General features: G+C 36.3%; 2 protein-coding genes across 3 annotated transcripts in view; one reads left to right on the top strand and one right to left on the bottom strand.

Annotated features, from left to right (window-relative positions):
• LOC307133598 (craniofacial development protein 2-like) overlaps nucleotides 1-15,739 on the top strand; it is a 1,416,430-nt gene that overhangs the window by 27,352 nt on the left and 1,373,339 nt on the right. The window lies entirely within an intron of this gene.
• On the bottom strand, nucleotides 904-14,000 carry LOC307133599 (putative ATP-dependent RNA helicase ddx6). Of its 2 annotated transcripts, none has more exons than XM_079828718.1 (14): nucleotides 13,857-14,000; nucleotides 12,156-13,036; nucleotides 11,647-11,710; nucleotides 11,399-11,503; nucleotides 8,570-8,699; nucleotides 8,332-8,478; nucleotides 8,144-8,238; nucleotides 7,871-7,993; nucleotides 7,646-7,774; nucleotides 5,399-5,515; nucleotides 5,233-5,296; nucleotides 5,015-5,116; nucleotides 3,385-3,632; nucleotides 904-2,830 (listed from the first exon to the last, which is right to left on the bottom strand). In XM_079828718.1, exons 2-13 carry the CDS (start codon nucleotides 12,338-12,340, stop codon nucleotides 3,406-3,408), a joined length of 1,488 nt encoding a protein of 495 aa, XP_079684844.1. In that variant the 5' UTR covers nucleotides 12,341-13,036; nucleotides 13,857-14,000; the 3' UTR covers nucleotides 904-2,830; nucleotides 3,385-3,405. The 2 variants fall into 2 exon arrangements, with proteins under 2 accessions (XP_079684844.1, XP_079684843.1); XM_079828717.1 differs by having other exon boundaries at nucleotides 904-2,835.

Consider the following 15,739-nt stretch of genomic DNA (forward strand, 5'->3'; position numbering starts at 1 on the left):
CTGTCAATCACTACGTAAGCAAGAAGCTGGTTTGCGTGTTAAAGGGGCATTTGCGTGAAGGTCATGGAATCTGCTTTGGAGGTCGGTTTGGTGTGTGTGTGTGTGTGTGTGTGTGGGGGGGGGGGGGGGGGGGGGGGGGGGTGTTTAACCCTGAATTATAATTGCAACCAAATAGAACTAATGTTTAGACATTCGATTTGTGCAATGGATCCCCTTAAGTGTATAAATGAAATAAATGGTGACAACCAAGGGGCGAGATGAAAGCTAGCCAGTTGAACTATAAAACTCTAATTAGCAGCCAATGACTATATATATATATATATATATATATATATATATGTGTGTATATATATATACACAATTTAATAAGCTTTATGAATATATTTGTGTGACAAATTTCAGATAAACCACCTTAAAAACATTTATATTCAAAAGAGCATTTAAAATAATTTCATTAATTGTTGACAGACTATAAACTGTGCTGCTTAAGTCAATTTAATAGGAAAGTTTAATAATTTAGGAGCTGCCTCTGCAAAATACAAAAATACATCACCCGGCACGAACTTAAATCGATAAATGGCATATGCAATGTTAAAGAAATACATGCAGGTAACGGCCTAATTTTTCACACTGAGTAAAAAAGTAAAAAGCCTGTATGGTTATCTCTGATTTGAATGTGTTGAATTTTGGGAGACATTACACACTCATTCTATTCCAACTATACTATAACCTCAAGCTATTTGAATGAAATTAACAATAAGGACAAAACATAAATCAACCAGACAGCATTCATGCATGTCTGCATATTTGTTGGATGGGCATACATGTACATACATACACTTTTGGTTTTCTTCAGTTTTTATCCTGAAATCCAATATTAAGTAAACATTTGTCCCCACAAAATCTGCTCCCCCATTTATTTATAGAACATATACATTTTTATTTTCAGAAACACCCTCACCATAAACAACAGCAACAAAGAAAAAAGAAAAAAAAAACAGCTCATCACTGCAGGATGGATAAAGAATTAAAGTTCGTCCATTTTGAAACATACTAATAATAATCTTACAAATTTCTTTTTCAACTGCACAGCATCATCAGCAGAGATGTATAATCTGGCTCAAGGTTTCCTAATTTAGCTAGACAACAAACATTTGCCTGCACTGTGCGGTTTTAATAGTTAAAGAAACATGCAAACTGAGCTTTCTACACTAAGCTTTGAGCTACATGCCACATATCCCTGCTTAGCAATAAAGAACATCTCTTGGGTGGGGAAAAAACAGCTGCCACTGAGAAGATGCTACAATTTTGCTATACAAAAATACTCTGTCTTGATCACAAAAAAGAAAAAAAATACTCTCATAACTGCAACACAAGGTTATGAAAAGTTCCTCTTGCAAACATCCAAATAGAAATAAAACAAGTTACCTCCTTCCTGCCAAGTAATATGTTGATAAGTACTTATGTATATTTTTGTATCACCACAAAAATTTACTAGACAGAATATGAATCAAAGGCAAAATTCAGTAAAAGGTAAAAGCAAACATTTTAGCAAAAAAAAAAAAAAAAAAATTCGGTAAATAGCAATGTCAAAATCCATTCATTAGCCACTTCATACATTCATTAATATCTAAAGAAATGAAAACTGTAAAAGATGTAACGTAGCGGGAACAACAAAATGCTCTTCTGATCAACCTTTGAATGAATGAAAATAAAATGAACCAAACAGCCCCTTTTGACAAATATTTGACGTCTTTGTGCATGAAAGTGTGGGATTTGATAACTGCATTCAGACATTTGATTTTAAACATCATTTGTGGAGACTTTTAAATCAGATTTCATGTAGTAGTCTGACATCCCAGGTGAAAAATACGTAATATTAAACACATTGAAAATGTACTGATGTTTTTAGTACAATACAAATATACTTTATGCATTTAATAGTACATCTTTTTCACCTGGGATCTTTTACATTATGCCAGATTTCGGCATGCTCATTTAAATTAGGAAAATCTAATAGTTTCAAAATGATATAAAAAAATTATCAAAAGATAAAAAAAAAAAAAAAAATCCACAAATTGTCTCTGTTAAAAAAAAAACATAATTTACCTCCATGTTTCTTAATGGTTTCCAAATGTACAATACTGTCAACCATTTGTCAATGACTGCCAATGAAACGTCAAAAAACACCAATAATAAATGCAAAAGATGTTTTTCTCAGGCAGTTTAGTGCAATGTTAGTGTTGACACCTCAATCCTGAGCTCTGCAATATTTCAATGGATGCTGGTTTCTACAGCTGCCTCAGACTGAATATGAACAAAATCGGAAAATGTTAGAAGTAAATCAATGCCAATGATTCCGTCACAGAATCAGGTAGCACCAATATGCTGCAAAACCCTGCGGTTTAGTCTTTGGGAATACTTCAACATAGCAATGACATATATCAATCTAAGACAGAGACGATATATATTAAGGCACTTGGGTTAAACATGTTTTGTTCTAGGGTTTGAGTATAAATTCTCAACTAATGATGCAGGCATGCTATGCTCCATTTTCACCAATACCGTTTTCTATCAAACAGGAACTGTTCTCTGAATGCTTTGTTTTTATTATTGCAAATCTCAACTGGAATGTCTAGTCATTTATAAAGAGGCATAACCCCCCCCAAAAATGAACAATGAAATGCAAACAAAAGAGCAAAACATTGACAGGGACTTAAAAAAAAAAAATACTGCTGAGGTGAAAAAGATGAGGAAAGATATGAGCCGAGAAGTAACTGGTTTGTGCAATGGCAGATGTTTGTGCAAAAGTCAGGTTCAATTTCTCCAACTGTCCTAGAAAGAGCAGAAGGTAAAGTCACTCCAATGATCACTGATTCATATGTAGATATAATACATTGCAATATTTGATACAAGATCAATAAAGAAACTTAAGAATTTAATGAATTAAGTTAAGAACATGTTCTTAAAAGGAATGGTTCACCCAAAAATGAAAATCCTCATAATTTACTCACCCTCAAGTCATCCTAGGTGTATATGACTTTTTTTTTTCAGACGAAAACAAAATTTGAAGCCCAAAAAAAGTGCATCCATCCATTATAAAAAAAAGTACTCCACACGGTTCCAGGGGTTTAATAAAGGCCTTCTGAAGCGAAGTGATGCGTTTGTGTAAGAAAAATATCCATATTTAAAACTTAAGCATTCACTGCCATTATAAAGCTTGGAAGAGCCAGGACATTTCTTTAATATAACTCTGATTGTATTCGTATGAAAGAAGAATGTCATATACACCTAGGATGGCTTGAGGGCGAGTAAATCATGGGCTAATTTTCAATTTTGGGTGAACTAACCCTTTAACATGCCCACCCAACTGTATGCATTCACCTGCTCTTCTAATGGTGCTCCCTAAAGGGCGTCAGCACCATCGGCAGGCTGAAACGCCTCTGCGTCCGCCTCTGCTTCCACCTCACAGTCAGGATTCACGGAGTGAAACTCTGCCACATACAGGCTCTTATCGATGCTGCCGGGAATGGGCTTTATGTCCGTAATCAGCTGGTCCTCGATGGTCTTCAGGTTAAAACGATCCTCAGCGGTAATGAGATTGATTGCCAAACCCAAATGCCCAAACCTTCCTACAAATTAAACACAACGACCATAAGATATTAGTTTGTAATTAATAAGAACACATTATAAACAACTAGGGGTGTGACGAGACACTTATCTCACGAGACAAGACACGAGATTGGGTTCACGAGAACGAGACGAGATGAGATTTTTTACATAGTATTTTTAAGAAATCCTCAATGATGAAATGCATGACTAGAAAAATTGTTTGCAGGTGCATTTGAAAGGTTTCAACTCATCATCTTGTAATTAATGTCATTTCAGTTCTACTTTCTCAGTATGAATTATCATATGCAGTAAAAGACAACAAGCACTGTAAAGGTTTAGCCAAAAACTCAACTGAGTGGCTTCTTTCCTGTATGATTGTCTCTTCAGACCTTAGAACTGCACAAGCTTCTTTTGACCTCCTAACTGAACTCCAATAGTGCAAACAATAACCATAATCAAAGTACTCAATATTCAAAGTGCAAACAGAGAGCACATTTTTCTTCAAGCATGATACAGAGCTAAGGGATGATTGCAACAAGATACTAGGAGATATTCGCGTGCCTCAGGGAGCCGCTTTCAAACAGTATTGAAATCACGTTTGAATGTGCGCTCCCGTTTATTTTTCACGTTTCGCAATCGTGTGTACTCTGTGAATAGTGCAATAGGAGCGGTTGTGCTGAACGCACATTTTAAAATATAAGTCTGACGCTTCTGCTGGGCAACGAATCCTCCGCCACGGTCCAGTCCACTAACATGTAACACACACTCAATGCCAGCGCTTCACTAACACGTAACACACACTCATAACACACGTTCATGGTCTTCTTGTCACGTGATCAGTGGAAGTGCGCACTAGCTAGGTAAACTCGAACAGCTCTTGTTGGATGAGCTGATGGAATTGAAGCGACTGTCATCCACCTGAAGTAAATAGTTTTTATTTCTATAAAAAGCAAAACTAGAGTGGAGGCGTAATGTAAGCGTAGCATTGGCATTTTCTATCCTAACTTCACCCTCACACTCCGTCATGACAATATGACACGAGACAGCTTTTCACCTCTACAAGAAATCTCGTCACAGTTTAGTGGCACGAGATCTCGGCACACCCCTATAAACTACAATTTAAAAACAAGGTTATAATTATTTACTTTAGAAAAATTATAAAATACCATAAATTATATTAAAAGTGTTAAAGTTCATATTAGGACTGGACAATTTTTAGGACTGTTTTTTTTTTTATCAATGTAGATTGTGATATGAAAACGGTTTCATCAGATAAATTGCATTATTTGGAAAGAATTAATAATTCTAGAATGACTGGGGTGATTTGAAGTCGTTCAAATATTAAATAAAAATTTAAATAATTTAATCCAAAACTAATCCATCTTTTATGCTTGTACTTCACCTGAGCGTCCAATGCGATGCAGATATGTTTCTGCATTTCTGGGGAAGTCAAAGTTGATGACCACATTTACTGCCTGGATGTCAATGCCTCTAGTGAATAAATCTGTTTCAAGAACATAAATTCACTGAATTAGGAATTAGAAACATACATTTTATTTTTATAGTTGGGGTTAAGAGGTTATTATTATACAATTATGCAAAAGAAAGAGATATAATCACCTGTGCAAACAAGGTTCCTGCAGAGTCCATTTCTGAAGTCGTGGAAAACACGGTTTCTGTATTCCTGCCAAGTGAATGAAATAAAGCACAATATGTTTGCAGCCAGTCACAAAAAAACTGCATAAAAACGGCAACATTTGGTTACTGACAACGACAAAAGACATACCTGCATCATCTTTGCGTGAATGTAGAAGCAGGAGTAGCCCAGCTGCGTGATCTTCTTGGCCAAAAGCTCCACTCGCTGAGTAGAGTTACAGAAGATGATGGATTGATTGATCTGCAACTGTGGAGAGTGCAAGAGCATTGGTCATGTCAACTGTAGAAACTATGCATTCTGTTAAATTCACAAAATCACAACACCACAACTGAGTTGCAATATTGCCCATTACAGTTCAGTGCTGCTGTCGGAACGGCATCTTCTTGCAGCAGATCTTTGTTTGTGTGTAATGGAGGAATTCCTGGTGCAGTTTTGACTCCTTTACACATTTTATAAGCTCTACGTGAGTTCTCAGCTCGTAAAAAATCCATCATATGTACGCACATACAAAAAGTGCATTTAGCCTAGCATACAACATTGTTTTGGAAGTTCGGTACGTAAATGCAGCTTTTTTTTGTATCTTTAGGTTCAGTGTTAAAAATGACTGTCAATGCTAAGCGAACCAGGGCCCTCATTTATCAACAATGAGGATTTATGCACAATGAAATTATAAGAAAAGTTTCACGCAAAGTGTGGGATCTACCAACTTGTACTTATACATAGAAATGTGTGTAAACATAGGCACACCTCGGAGCATGCTTACGCAGAGAACCTAGTGGTAGAATAACGACACTACACATAAAAAGCATTTAAGACAGTATGCACTAAAGCTACACTATGTAACTTTTCCGTCCACTAGAGGTCGCCTGTTCAAAACAAAGGCGTAGTTTGATGACGCCATGTTTGAGCGCAGGATCTTGGGACGTGTGGTCTTCACCTCACAGCCGGTGGAAAAGAGTCAGGATAGAAATCATGTTCATGGATGCGATTATTAACATTACTGTAGTCTGAAGCAGAACAGGACCGAGTGATGTGGAGCTAAGGAACCGCTGGAGCAATTGAAGAGCGGGACTGTTATTGTGGCATAGTCGCCGACGGGACTTTTATTATGACACGGTCTCCGGCGCCACTTCCTCTTTTCCAGTCATGAGGTAACGCAACTCAGTTTATCGTATTAGATATATCTGAGGGTGTTAAAAAAGAAGTTATGACGTTCGCTCGGCGGCTGCTATGACACTTGTTCACACTGCAGTGAGAGTACAGCGTTTCTGCTAAATAAAACCAGAAACCGAGGGTAACGCAGATATGACGCAATCGACAGGCGACTCCCTCAAACGCTTAGCTCACACGTCCCGGTTCCTTGGTTAAAATAGCAATTTCTCACGATTTACAAATAGTTGGAAACATTTGGGATATTCTAAGTACTCAACTGAACAAAATATATAACACTGGCCTAGTGGTTTTTGGATATTTTACTGCAAAAATCTTACATAGTTCACCTTTAAGCAAATCACATATGTCCTGTGTTTCTTCTAATTATAAAACACTCGATTTATCATTTTTGTAGTTTTAAACACGATGCGTAATTGGTGTCTAACCCTATAAAAGCTGTGACAAATGTTGGATGCAATTATTTCCCTGGTCCCAACCTACATCCAGTTCCCTTGCCGAAATCCTCAACAAGCTGAAATAAAACGGGGCTTTTATGCCATCGCCAGATTCCCAAACATAATTGGAGCCACAGACTGCACACACATCGCCATAAAAGCACCATCAACCAACGTATTTAATGATGTAAATAGAAAAGGGTTTCATTCTGTTAACGTGCAAATCATTTGTGACGCAAATTTGTTGTTGTTAAAAATCGTTGCGCGATTTATTCTATGTTTGTGAAGTTCCTCTTCTTTGCCATTATTGCATTGAGGAAAAAACACAATCACGTGAATTTTTAAAGGGAAGTGTTGTCAACTTGTCACCATATATGGTTTATTGGAGGCGTTTCCGAATGCTAATGACCGTGAACGAGCAATGTACTTACGCACATGTGGGAATTATCAATAATGATTGCTTACTCATGTGAACTGTGTGCACGTTTGATAAATACAGATTTTCTTGTACTGTGGCACATTCTAAATTAAATTCATAGGACAAAATATAGAACCTTTTCTACGCACTGTTGATAAATGAGGGCCCAGGATTAAATGTATCACTCTTTTTTGGTCTGGACCAAACGAACCAAGAGAACTGAACTACAAGTGTGAAATCCTGTTTAGGGGGTTAAAAAATAAATAAATTACATCATGGTTGTGACATGACATTTAACCCAGCCTAAAAATTACTTTTCAAAATGTTTTAAAAATGGAATTCACTATTTACCCTGGAGAACAGTGTGTTGAGGCAGTGGACTTTCTGTCTTTCTGTGACGTAAGCATAGTACTGGGTAATTCCCTTTAGGGTCAGTTCCTCCATCAGATTAATCTCATAGGGCTTCTGCAGGTGCTTTGCCTGAAGACACACAAAAGCGAATAAATGGAAAACCTTCAGATGGAAAGAGAGATAAGCAGAATGAAACTATAAATGTGTTCAAAAGATTTCTCCAACCATGAACTTCTGTACGCTGATGGGGAACGTGGCCGAATAGAGCAGTATCTGTCTGTTCTTCGCAAGGAAACTAATGATGTCCTCAATAAGAACCACAAAGTCCCGAGAGAGCAGCTTATCAGCCTACAATAAAACAGGCAATGAAGCTTGAACTTTGATATTGGTAGTAGTAACATCTAAACACCTAAATAATGTCAAGATGTTCAATTAGTGTGCAACAGGAAATAATATTTTATTCATTCTGATGGGCATCTAAGCTTGTGTAATGCTCACCTCATCCATAACCATCATATGAACTTTATCCACTTTGGCTATGCCCTTTTTTATCAAGTCCAAAATTCTGCCAGGCGTTGCTATAACAACATGAACTGCAGAAGAGAGTTTTGAACAACATACTTTTACTGCAGAAGATGATCACACTGTAATCTCTTTATGATTGGGTATATTTTACTGAGCATTACCCGTCTCGTCCAGGCGCATGATATCATCTCGAAGGTTGGTCCCACCTGTGGTTGCCATGACTTTGACACCGCCCAGGTGCTTGCTGATCTGAATGCTGATCTGACTGACCTGCAGAGCTAGTTCACGAGTGGGAACCATCACGATGGCTGCAGGCAAACAGAAGGATAGCACAATGAAAAGAAATGGGGGATAAAAAAAAAGGTATATCTTGCGTAAAAAGTTGGGAGAGAGCGATACCCTGGATATGATCCTTTTTCATGTCAATTCTCTCCAGTAGGGGGATCAGGTATGCACCACTCTTTCCTGTCCCGTTTTTGGCACGAGCCAGTATATCGCGTCCAGAGAGGGCAATAGGAATACTCTCCTCCTAAAATAAAATAAAAAATATAAAAATGACATGAGTCACTATAGTCAGTATTGAGATGAGAAAAGTATTTAAAAAGTAGCTTTAAAAAAAGAAACATTTGATTTCATTCAACAAAATGTATTACACATACCCCCGGTTTCACAGACAAGGTTTAAGCCTAGTCCTGAACTGAAATGCATGTTTGAGCTGTTTTAACTAATCTTAGACTAATCTAAAAATATGTCAGTTCCATTGCTTTGTCTCAAGAGGCACATCAGTAATGCTTTTTTCCTAAGGCATGTTAGTAAAAGCCACTTAAATGTCCTAATTGAACTAAGGTCTAATCCCGGCTTAAAGGAACACTCCACTTTTTTTGAAAATAGGCTCATTTTACAAGTCCCCTAGAGTTAAATAGTTGAGTTTTACCGTTTTTGAATCCATTCAGCCGATCTTTGTATCTGGCGGTAGCACTTTTAGCATAGCTTAGCATAGATCATTGATTCTGATCAGTCCATTAGCATCTCATTCAAAAAATGACCAAAGACACTTTAAAACTTGACTCTTCTACAGTTACATCGTGTGCTAAGACCAACTGAAAATTAAAAGTTGCGATTTTCTACACCTTTATGGCTAGGAACTACTTTCTCATTCCTGCGTAATAGTCGCGGATCTTTGCGGCCGTACCATGGCTGCAGCGGCGCAATGATATTACAGCGCCTGAAAGTAGCCCCCAGCTAGGTAACTTTCAATGTGACCGGCACTAAGTTTGTGTAGTTGCAGAGAAAGTTTCAGGCTTGCAGCTGACAAATTGTGTTGTGTATTTACCGGTGTGATTAGCCATCCTTCTGTGTGTTGTAAAGGGCTGTGATAGTAAGTCGAAGGTGTATACTACCACCATGATCACAGAATACCAACGAATCATTGCCCCGCTGCAGCCATGGTACGGCCGCGAAGATCCGCGACTATTACGCAGGAATGAGAACGTAGTTCATAGCCATATAGGTGTAGAAAATCGCAACTTTTCATTTTCAGTTTGTCTTAGCACACGATGTAACTGTAGAGGAGTCAAGTTTTAAATAGGAAAAATATTGAAAGTGTCTTTGGTCATTTTTTGAACGAGATGCTAATGGACTGTTTAGAATCAATGATGTATGCTAAGCTATGCTAAAAGTGCTACCGCCAGATACAAAGACCGGCTGAATGGATTCAAAAACGGTAAAACTCAACTATTTAACTCTAGGGGACTTGTAAAATGAGCATATTTTCAAAAAAAGTGGAGTGTTCCTTTAATCGAAGCCTTGTTTGTGAACCCAGGCCATAAACTTTCAGCCTACAACTGCCATTATTTTTTTTTCAGAAGCTGCATCAGAATTGATATTTATATATATTTATAGATTGTTTATTGCAGCTCAGAGGTGGCATGAATGTATTTACACTGCAATTATAATTAAATACTACCATGAGATTAATGGGTTTCAAATAGGTATTTCACACAAAAATGAAAATTCTGTCATGATTTAGAAGATAATTTTAGAAATGTCTCAGCATTTGTTGTTGTTCATACAATGGAAGTCAATAGTAATCAAAACAGTTTGTTTTCAAACCATCTTCTTTAAAAATCTGCATATAAATTTGAAACAACATGAGGATTAGTAAATGACGACAGAATTGACATTTTTGGATGAACTATCCCTTAAATGGGGTTTTTATTCATATGGAAATATGAAATGATTCTCTAATGATAAACAAAAACTGCCAGTAGGTGGCGGTAAATGTCTAAATGAGTAAGTCATTGAGTCATATACTCCATTTGTTCAAATGGCTGAATCATTGAGGGATGAAGTAAATGGCTGTATCTGAAATACTTCCCTACTTTATAGTAGTGGAAAAACAGTATGTGCAAAAGTAGCATGTCCGTATACACAATTTTGAACAAACTATATCAAACCATACAAGGCGTTTTTAATTATATTGAGCTTATATAAAATGTTCTTATTAAATATAATGGGAATTCTAGTTTTCTGTAGTAAACATTATTGTTTGATGATCTTTGATACTCTTCTCATTAGAACTAGTGTTCGTTGTCTGTAGCCTTGAACAAGTTCTTGGAAAGTTGTGTTTTCACTTAAGGTGTGACAGCTGCAGATAACACCAACTAAGGAGTTTGTTTTTGTGTTTTGTGCAAGAAGCACCCACCCACCGAAATGAGAGTATAAAATAACAAGTGAGGGGCTTTGGTTTTTGTCTTTTCTGACTGCACAACCTGCAACCCGAATTGACCTTCTTGGCAAGAAAAGCGGTAAAACTTTACAATAAGGTTGTATTAGTTAATATTAGTTAAGGCGTTAGTTAACATGAACTAACCGTGAACAACACCTCTGTTCAGCATTAGTTAATCTTTGTTAATGTTAGTTCATAAAAATCCAGCTGTTCATGGTTTTTTTTCAATTAGTTCACAGTTCATTAACTAATGTTAGCAAGATTTTAAGAATGCATTAGTAAATGTTGAAATTAACATTAACAAAGATAAATAAATGCTAGTAGTAGTTCCACTACCACTTTTGGTAATGCAGGGGATTTTTCTAGGTTTATTATCTGAAATATTAGAATGAGAATAAACAGATAGAGAGAAAAAAAAGGAGGGCACTGGTTTTTATCTAGGATATTCTTATGCAAAAATTGTCTACAAGTCTAGGTTTCGCAGCTGCTGTATCCATTACCTGAATGGGAGAGGGCTTTTCCCAGCCCATTTCAAAAATGCCCATCAGCAGCTCTCTCTTTAAGCAGTAGTCTTCAAACTCATTTCCTTTGGTTGCAGTCACATCCTTGAGAGAAAGAAATGGCATGAAATAGTTGGATCATTAGGAGATCTGTACTTATATGTTTGGTGGAAAAACAAGGCATCCTTATATTGGCTCGGGACATTTTTAAAATGTGAAGGTTTAAAACATTTAACTAAAAGACTTACAGAAGTTTTGACTCTATTGTCCTTAGAGGGAAGCTGTAGGCTTCTTTTCCAGTCGTCACCAAACCTGTGTGTAAGTATTGTAAGTGAATACATATATACATACGCAATACATTTTAAAAGGTTTTTTTTTAAAGAAATTACTACTTTTATTTAGCAACGACACATTAAATTGATCAAAAGTGACAGTAAAGACATTTATAATGTTACAAAATATTTCTATTTCAAATAAATGATGTTTCTTTGAACTTACTATTCATCAAATAATCCTAAATAATCCCAAAAAATTCCATGAAACCGCTTTCAACACTACTAATAAAAAGAAAGAAATATTTCTTGAGCAGCAAATCAGCATATTAGAATGATTTCTGAAAGATCATGTGACACCGAACCCTGGAATAAATTCAGCTTTGCCCTGACAGGAATAAATTACATTTTTAAATATATTAAAATAGACTACAGCTCATTCCAAGCAATCAAGCCTGTTGAATGTGAAACAATGATAAGCTTACCTGATGCCAGGTCCTTCCTGAAATGCATTGGCAGGTTTCTGGGTCCCCATGAGCTCCTTTCCAAGCTGAGCACTTGGAGTTTGGGGTCCTAATTGAGAGGGGGCTTTAGGCTGCCCTACACACTGCCTGTTGTGTGTGTTCAACCCCATGACAACTGGGCCAGCATTCTCCATCCTTGTAGCCATTTTATCACTGCTTTGTGGGTATTTTCAGTTTATATTCTTTTTTCCCCACGTCTTTTTCACTTTCTAAAGCCTTACCAAGGTCTAATAAGACCTAATGAACCATTCACAGTGTCCACAAGGTCTCTGTAAAAAGGTTTCACTAAAGAATCTTATGATATATTTACAGATTCAACATACAGCTTAGGCTCTATTAATAAGAGCAACGCTGCCACCTAAGGTGTATTACAAGAGCTCTTCCAAAAGAAGATAAATAAATATTTATATGCATAAATATTGCACACCTGCACAGAGTATAGAAAATTATACCTGGACAGGTGTGATAAGAACACAATGTGAAGTACAGGAAGACCGAATGCTCCTCAGACCAGAACTTTCTTTTTGTGTGTCTACACTTATGCAATATTTACACTGTGCAAAAACAGTGCTCTGTGGTCTTTCGGCTGCCGATTATCTCTCTTTCTTGTTCAGATGCAGTAAAATTCTCAAATGTCCTGATCAGGGAGACCAGTCTCGGTTCATTTATACACAGGTAGGATTCACTCCAGCACATCTGAGAGTAGAATCACACATTCAAAAAATGAAGCAACACTTCAGCGTGACGCAGTTCAAAAGTGAAACAGGGATGAATACAAGCCAGCTCTATAAATAGCCAGTTGAAAGTCTTGTGTATGTCCTTTCCTCCAGTTGTTCCCACACCTGCGACACAGAAACAGAGAAACGATGTGAAAATCAAAAACAATACACTCTGCAAAGTACCTGGAAAAATTCTGGAAGCTTTGAGGGATTCCAAATAGTAATTCATTATGGTTTTACAGTAGAAAATATATTAACTATTATTTTGGTGGAACCTATGGTTATTATTGTAATTTATTGTAAATTAAAAGGGTTAATAAAACTGTCCATTCTATTGAGAATTTGATAATATTGCCCAATGCACCTCTGACAAAAAGTACTGTGATGGTATTAAATAATTAAATTATGGTGATATGCACCATAATGATGATTCCCATATTCAAAAAACATGGTATTTATGTGGTACTTATTGGAATTACATTGAATTAACACGGTAAAAAAAAACACATGGTAACATCATGGCAACAGTACAACGTTGGTAAATAGTCTAAATGTCACTACCTTAGATCCACATTTACTTTCGTTTGTTTACAAATAATTACATTTCAGTGAATTAAAACTAAAAAAAATTACACTACAACCTTTAAAAGCAAAATATAATAACGAGCAGCGTGTCTCGTCAATAGTTTCCACAACGCTGGAATATGAAATAAAAGTCTGGATTTAACTTTTTAAACACATGCATTTCAAACACAGAATGAGGTTGATAATTGTTTCCAGGACACAAACAAACTAAACATCGATTTACTTGTTACTTTAAGGCAACTCATAAACAGACTGAGATCAGATAGTTTAGTTAGCTAGCACATGATTTGTGCTAAGCTAATTGGTTAACATCATAATATTACTTCATAATACACGAGAGTAAAAATCAAACATTTACCTTTATTCGTATCAATATCCTATGCTGCCTTACATATTAGGTAAATTACTTGGTTATCAACGTGGTATTTATTTATCACGTCGCTACAAGCAGCTCGTCTCTTTGTTGTATTTCTGTCAACACGGTCGACATGTATTGCACGTCATTGGGGTTCATATGAGCGGTGCACAACTGAAATGCTGCCATCAACAGTACGGAGGCTCTTATGACCCTACAACTATCAAACATTGATTTATTTACTGCGTTTCTTTCTTTTTCTCCTTAAAATTGCTATGGTAAACTTAGTGTGTTTCAGGCATTTTTAATCATCATTAATATTATTGATAAAACAAATAAAAAATAGCAATAAACAAATATAAATATAATATTTATCATATTGAAATACGAAAATATTTTTAATTAATAATGAATGATTTCACAATCCTACTGTTACTCGAACTTATGGTGACTTAACCCTTTCATGCATGAATTATGGAAAACATTATCTAGATTTTTTTAAGATTCTTTTTATTACTTTAATATGATGCTAAAATTGAAATCCATTTAAATTTTTACAAAATTAATTTTCATTTAAAAATTATTTAACTGTCCACGTATGTGGACACCATGCAACAAAGGCGTAAAATGGGACAGATGACAATATGGAATATTGTGCTTTTATTAAGTCATTTTATGCTATGCATAACAGCTCAGATATTTAAAACCTTAATATTACAATATAACAACGATAAAACACATACCCCCGGTTTCACAGACAATGCTTAAGCTAGTCCTAGACTAAAATGCATGTTTGAACTGTTTTAACTGAAAGAATCTTGCACTGACAAATCTTAAAATATGTCAGTGGCATTGTTTTGTCTCAAGATGCACACCAGTAATGTTTTTTTCTTGGACACGTTTATAAAAGTTACTTAAATGTCCTAATTGAACTAAGGCCTAATCCTGGCTTAGTCTAAGCCCTGTCTGTGAAACCGGGCCATAGTGTAGGAACTATAATGCTAATTACATATAGGTGGAAACCTAATCAATATGGGCTGGGCTTTGCTGGCACACACTCCTTATCAGTGCGGTCACTGTCACACACACTGTCCTCTGGGATATTCTCTGTTATTCTGAACTGAGTGCTTGACCTGTGCTGTCCCTGTTTGGAAGGCAAAATGCTAATTTGTCTTGGTATGTATGTGTAAAGTTGCCATTTAATGCCGTAATATGTCATTTTGAATGGTTATTTATGTTGATATATTGGTTAAATGTCTGTTTTATTACAATATAAGACAATTCAAAACATATTTGACTCCACTGTTGCATGACGTCCACATACGTGGACAGTTAGTTTTTGGTGTATAAAAACGACATTTTACTCTAAATTTTAGTTTTTAAAATACTAACATATTCATCATACTTTACTGTACATACAAATTTTTTTTTAGCACAATTGACCTCCTTATGTAAAAGTTTTTCACAGATATGCCTGGGGCATTTGGCACATGGCTTTTGCTGTCAGCCATCTTGGATTAATGATGTCATCAAGCAATGAATATTTGGGATGCAAGACAGTAGCCACTGTTAAAATATTGCAGTCAATCTACTGACACTGCCCTCACGTGGTTTGGAGAGAATTACCAAGATAAATGAACCCTAAATGGAGTTAAATTAACTGTCCCCAAATGTGGACACCATGCATGAAAGGGTTAATATTCAACAATATTATTGTTCCGACTGCATAGACGTTGTGTGAGAACTGAACTGAGCTGGACGACGATGATGACGTTGCTGTTTTCTCCAGAGCTGCTGTATCCTCCTGGGACCCAGGAATAGACTTTTGTCCACTGTAGTGGACATTATATTTTAGTGAATTTCTCTGACATCATAGTCTGGATGTC

This window comes from Gobio gobio (assembly GCF_949357685.1).
Source record: "Gobio gobio genome assembly, chromosome: 11".
NCBI lineage: Eukaryota > Metazoa > Chordata > Actinopteri > Cypriniformes > Gobionidae > Gobio > Gobio gobio.

Coding starts and splice junctions, on each gene's coding strand:
- LOC307133599 (XM_079828718.1), bottom strand. CDS start 12,340: ATGGCTACAAGGATGGAGAATGCTGGCCCAGTTGTCATGGGGTTGAAC. Junction 11,711..12,155: donor CAGGAAGGACCTGGCATCAG/GTAAGCTTATCA, acceptor ACTTACACACAG/GTTTGGTGACGACTGGAAAA. Junction 7,775..7,870: donor TCAGCGTACAGAAGTTCATG/GTTGGAGAAATC, acceptor GTGTGTCTTCAG/GCAAAGCACCTGCAGAAGCC.